Source organism: Triplophysa dalaica, chromosome 16 (genome assembly GCF_015846415.1).
Source record: "Triplophysa dalaica isolate WHDGS20190420 chromosome 16, ASM1584641v1, whole genome shotgun sequence".
In the NCBI taxonomy this organism is placed as follows: Eukaryota; Metazoa; Chordata; class Actinopteri; order Cypriniformes; family Nemacheilidae; genus Triplophysa; species Triplophysa dalaica.
Window position 1 is genome coordinate 20,903,739 of NC_079557.1, and position 6,201 is coordinate 20,909,939.

Consider the following 6,201-nt stretch of genomic DNA (forward strand, 5'->3'; position numbering starts at 1 on the left):
AAATGAATAATTTTGGTCTGTACAGATTTCTGCCGATAAAGATTATACACTGGAACACAGCTGCTGATCGAGGATGCTTAGAATAAATGTTTCATTAATGTAAAAATAATATAAATATGTTTTGTAAGTTGAATGACAGAACCTGTCATGGATCATATTGGAATCACTTGTGTCTCTCCTCACAAGGTTGATGACCTGCAGGGTCTTGCTGAAGTGTATAACAAAGACTTCCAGAAACTAGTGAGAGGATCTGCATATGTATGTACGTATGTGCTGTAGAAAAGGGAGAATTAAGAGTCTATATAGATGCAGATGCATTTAATCTCTTTGCTAAACAATATTGCAGAATGAGTTTTTCACAGTTAGTAAGGAAGATACAACTGAAATACTCTCATCTTTTTTTTTTTTTTACTTTGGGTTGAGTTTAGCTGAGGAAATAACTAAATGCACATTTATACTGTTGGTATGAAACCAGCACAGAAAGTCTGTGCAGTACGAAAAATTGTCCAACAACTCGAGCCCAGACTCCCTTCTAATGTTACATCCAGAATAAGATAATTACTCAAACCACTGATTTGACTTCATACAGGAGTCACTCTTACACAGAGTCTGAAGTGTGTGTGTGTGTGTGAACTTGGGTTTATATGTTAGTGGGGACCTAAACCTGAATACTCACCAACTCATGGGGACTCGTGTCACTGCGGGGACCAAAATTGATGTCCCCACCGGGCACAAAAGCTAATAAATTGTACCGAAGGAAAATCCCAAAATGAAAAACTTTTCAACAATCTTAAGGTTCAGGGGTCGGGTTAGGAGATAAAACATATCGTTTTGACAGTATACAACTCAATACGGCTATGGACTGTGAGATAATAAAACATACATGTGAGTGTGTGGGCTTGGATAAATGAGTCTTACTCTGAAAGCTTTCACAGTAGTGTGAGCAGCAGCTCCTGCTCTGGGTTTTATTCTGGGCGGTCTCACAGCGCTCACTTATCTCACCAACAGGGGCTTGTGTGTTAACTGAGGCTAAATAAACACAGATGAACTGTCGAGCACATTCACACAAAATCTTCTGCCAATGTCGCCCTGACTTGATGGGAAACCCGCGCGTCACATGAAAACACGACACCGACACGAGCGATGTTCCTCGACACATGAGCGCAGCTGCTGACACTGCTGCGTGTCGCTCCTCAGCATCGCTTTTATATCGACTTTCAGTCAGAGAACAGCGCAGGAATGAGGAATACACTGCATGTCAATGACGGACACAAGGTCCTCCACTCGGTGTCCGGAGACAAGAAATGCAAGCGGAAAGCGCGCGACCCCGTCAAGCGTGATTTATCTTACTTTAAAGTGTACAACACATCGCATCCGACGGACGAGACGCTGGGAAACAGCGCGGTGATGAGCACCAACCCTGTGGAAACGGTCGCGTCGCGGGATGACAGCGACACTCTAAACACCGCTATCGACATGAGGATTAATACCGACACGACTGACTCGAAACCGCAGAAGACTGTCGATAATAGCGCTAAAACCAGCGCGCAGGTGTCGGTGTTGAACCGTCCGCAGGTTTTCGTGTTGTCTCAGCGCGCAGTCAGTCAGGCGCCTGCGAGCGGCAGCAGGAGCGAGTGCGCGGAATCACCCGGGAGACGCGCAGGAGAGCCGTCTGGCGCGGGCACGCAGATCAAAGCCGTGCAGCAGACGCGCAGGCTGCTGGCGAACGCGCGAGAGAGGACGCGCGTGCACACCATCAGCGCTGCCTTTGAGGCGCTCAGAAAGCAGGTATACTGCATTACAGTACGCTGTGTGTATTCCCATTTTAACTTTCGTGTTTATATAACCATGTTTTTGTAGTGCAACTGAGGCAATATACAACGTAACGATTTCAATGTTATGACATGAAGTTCAGATGTAAAGAAAGCTCTGGATTATAAAATAAGTAAGGAATAATACACACCTAGCAGTGCGTTAAAGGATTTTAATCCATGAAGAATGCACTAACTCATTAAAATCCTTTATAAAACGGTCAGTTCTGGTCCTTGATAGTGATTGGCTGAGTCAAATTATTGGGCCGTTATAAAATTCCTCGATATATAATGGCTGACAACATTATGAAACCTTCCTACGCATATGTAATAACCGTTTTATAAAAGCAATAAACCCTGCGAAGCAGTGTTATAGCAGCTGTTATAAAATGCACTGTAACCCACTGCTTCTTGGGGCTTATTGCTTTATTAATGCACAGCTAGCCGTGGATTATCCCGAATATACTATTATTTGCCAAGTTAAAGCTTTTATAGATGTTAACAGTGTAGTTTTAGATCAAACAGGTGAACATGACGGTTATTTCGCAATGTAATCAAACTGACTGGAGCTACCTGTGCGTTAAAGGTTTTTAATGCACACCTTCAACTTCTGACACCGCCAATCAGAATCCAGTATTCAAACAGACCATGGTATAACAATCAAATCAACCATGGTTTTATTATAGTAAACGTGTATATAATGCGATTGGTTACCAGATGTGTGTTGTGGTTACTATAGGCTTTATTTATAAAAACAAAGATTGCCTTTGCAATAACAGCTTTCAAAGAAATGATTGTAAAAGCAAAAGTTTAGAAGAGACCCAACTCCAGATCAGTGCTTAACTGCCCTTGAGAGAAATATTGAATGATTAAGTCTTTAAACACAAAGAGTTGTGGTTTTAGCATAAAAGTATCTTGCTTGTGAAGATGAATTGATATAAACTCTTTTTGATTGTCTGGCCAATATTTCAGCGATGAGGACATGTGAATTGCAAGAGATGCATAAAATTAGTCTGAGATGATGTGACAGCCCCGCCCAGTGGTTTCATTAATGATGTCTTCATCTTGTTTTACAGGTACCCTGCTACTCTTACGGGCAGAAGCTTTCCAAGCTGGCTATATTAAGAATAGCTTGCAACTACATACTGTCCCTCGCTCAGCTTGCCGAGCTGGACTATACCCCAGAGCACCGCAATCTGAGCTTCCGAGAGTGTGTGGAGCAGTGCACTAGAACTCTACAGGCCGAGGGGCGATCCAAAAAACGCAAGGTAAATAGCAGTGGGGAAGACATTTTCCAGTTTCTCATGAAGGGCTACTGTATCCTGACAGGCTCCAAGGAGACTGCTGTATGGTTTTATGAAAACAAAATGGAAAACTTCTCACTTTTTTCGTTAGTAATGAGGTTATCTGTAATCATTTAGAAGACTTAAATGGTACGATGATATATTCAGTACCACAAATCAAACCCGAGGTTCTAGAAATTCAAATCGAGAACCGTGACATTAGGAACTGTAAAGAATTATAAGCTGTTCATCAGATGGTTTTAAACCTCAAATTACTTCGGCTGTCAATCATTTTCCACACAAGTTAATATTTGATGTGTTAAGACCCCGTGCCTGATACTCAATGAAATGATCATCAGCTCATGTCAGGGACAGGACTGGTCTGGGTGTTCTGTACGCCGAGAGAATTTCTCAGGTGTTAAATTTTAAAGGCGTCAGTATGCACATCGAGTGCAGATATACATGCGTCTTCCCAACGCAATCTTGCAGAAATTTGAATAATTTGAATGAATTCGTACGATCTGCTTCTGCACCTGTGAAGGTCAAGTTTATGTTTCTTTTTTCAATAATCAAGTGTTTTTGTACGCTTCACTTTGTGCAAAGTCATACACATCATAGAAGAGCCGGTGTTCCCTCAGGAGGTCAATCCTTCATTGAACCAAAAAAGAGAAAACACACAATATCAATGAATAATGAAATAGTTTAATCAAAAATGTATTTTTTGAATCATTTATTTACCGGCATGTCATTCCAAACATGTATGAGTTTCTTTCATCTGCAGAACACAAAGGAAGATATTTAAAAAAAGGTTGGTAAGCCAACAACATTCAATCCCATTGACCTCCATAGTATGAACACAAAACCACAGAGACATTTCTCAAAATATCTTCTTTTGTGTTCCTCTGAAGAAAAGGTCATTAACAGGTTTTGAACCATACAAAAGAGAATAATTGATGACAGAATGTTAGTTTTTGGGTAAACTTTGCCATTAATAACAGCTTTACTTGACAACAATCAAATCAGCAGCTTCATTGAGGCACGAAGCGTCTTGTGTTTAAAGACCACTCACCATCTCTATACGTGAGCTAATTTGTTCCTTCAGCAAAGCACATCTAAAAGGAAATGGGTTTGAGCACGCGCCCCCCCCTCCTCCTGTCAGAGCCAGACACCAGATGTTCGCAACACTAGTTGGGAAGTCCTGCTGGCGCCACTCGGGGCAGAGGGCAGAGGGAAGGCACGCGAGCTGGAACCCGGAGAGCTCACTCACTACAGGAATTGGCACATTCCCCAGCGCGCTCTTGGCTGACTCCCCAGTTCTCTCTTGGCCATCTGTTCCAAAAAAACACTTTGAAATAAAAAACACTGATCATCGCTCTCTTAGGATACGGCTCCACAGAGCAGCTGTTACAGAGGCCAGCGAGAAACAGGGGGAGGGCTGGGGGGGGGGGGGGCGCCGTCCAATAAAGAAATCCCTTTGTCAAGTAGAGCCAGTGAGTCTGAGGGGAAAAATGTTTTGGCAGGGTGAACCCATGAAAGCGAACATGGATGTGTGCATGAATGGTGCAGTTCTACAATGTTTTTAAAATGCTAAAACGAAAAGAATCCGTCTATTTGAAAACAGTTTTTTTAGGAATAGTTCATCAAGTTTTCATCATGGGGTGTAACGTCCTAGCTGCTCGCTTAAAGTGATGAAGACCACTCGCATTGCTGATGTTTCATTTAAGAATGAGATTCACGATAACTAACTTTTGTTTGTTTGTTCTTTACATTAGGAATAAAGTGAAGAATGTCTTCAGTGACTCTGGAGTGTGAAGGATTCTCTCGCCTGCAAGTCAAATGAAGTTTAACATTAAACACTGTGCTATAGATTTTACTACAGCTGACAGTGTCGAAAACTTATGTACACTGAAATTATTTTTCGATTTTTTGTTCATGTATTTTTGAAATACAGTCAAAAACATCATATTACAGAAAAATACCACACATTTGAAAACATGTCATTTTACAGGAAAACTTTTAAGTTTTACAGAACAATTCTGGGGCCCCAGCTGCCAGAACATTTTTTTTTTCTAAGATTTGTTTACAGCATCTGAATGTGCTAACATACAACTCAGTATTATGCAACGAGAACATTTTATGTGCAATAAAAATCATTTTCATTTTCCATTTTTGCACAATTAGAATTGGATTTGGTCTCTTACACTCCTGCACTGGGTGGCAGCAGACCGTTCACTTGTAAATGAGGTATAATACAAGAAATATTGATCACTTTCATTTACAATAACGTGTAAGTTTGGTTCATAAAAGGAAAATATGTTAATATCATTTATCAAAATAATTTGTTTACGTCAATAACCCATCAATCAATAAAACTGAGCAGGAATTCATCTTTCTGATCAAAGTCAAACATCGGAATTGTTACATTGATAAATATTAAAATATAATAAATATTGTAACTCTAAATCAGTATGTGTGTGTGTGTTGTTGATGTTTATTTTTTTCACGTATACTGTAAAATGTTTTATGTTGTAATAATGGGTAAATAGATCATTGTTAGCTAGTGTAAGTATAAAAACTGTGACATTATAATAACTGTGATTATTGATATTGAGTCCAATGTCAGTAACTGATTGACACTTGAACACAGTAGATCCATTTAACAATCTCTTTAGAGTCACAATGGTTAGAAACTTTCTCTCTGCTTCAATACACTCATATTTTAACCGAATCGTTGTCCAAAAAAATTTAAGTGAATTTTTTATTTTAATTCAATAGATATTATGCAACAGTAATATGATATTGTGACAGCCATGGGGTTGAAGAAAGCACATCCACTGAAAGGGTGTCATAGACCATGCGAATTTAGCCAACAATTTAACTTAAAAAAATACTTTTTTACTGTTTCTTCATTAATGGGTCTTTGGAGTGTGATAGGACTGACAATCAGAATGTTGTAGATTCAAATCCTGTAAGCAAGGAACTGCTTCTGAGAGATCATCAACCCCTCCAAGACACGAGACCTGTCACTGTTCATTTAAAGACTCCACTATTTTGAAGAGGTAACAGGATTTCTTTTGAAACTGTTTGGATGTCAAGATTCTGACCTA

General features: G+C 40.0%; 1 protein-coding gene across 1 annotated transcript; it reads left to right on the forward strand.

The window, feature by feature from the left end:
* Nucleotides 1-1,042: 1,042 nt before the first annotated feature.
* atoh8 (atonal bHLH transcription factor 8) lies at nt 1,043-5,557 on the forward strand. The gene is made up of 3 exons (XM_056769366.1): nt 1,043-1,788; nt 2,888-3,079; nt 4,867-5,557. Exons 1-3 carry the CDS (start codon nt 1,240-1,242, stop codon nt 4,870-4,872), a joined length of 747 nt encoding a protein of 248 aa, XP_056625344.1. The 5' UTR covers nt 1,043-1,239; the 3' UTR covers nt 4,873-5,557.
* Nucleotides 5,558-6,201: the final 644 nt, after the last annotated feature.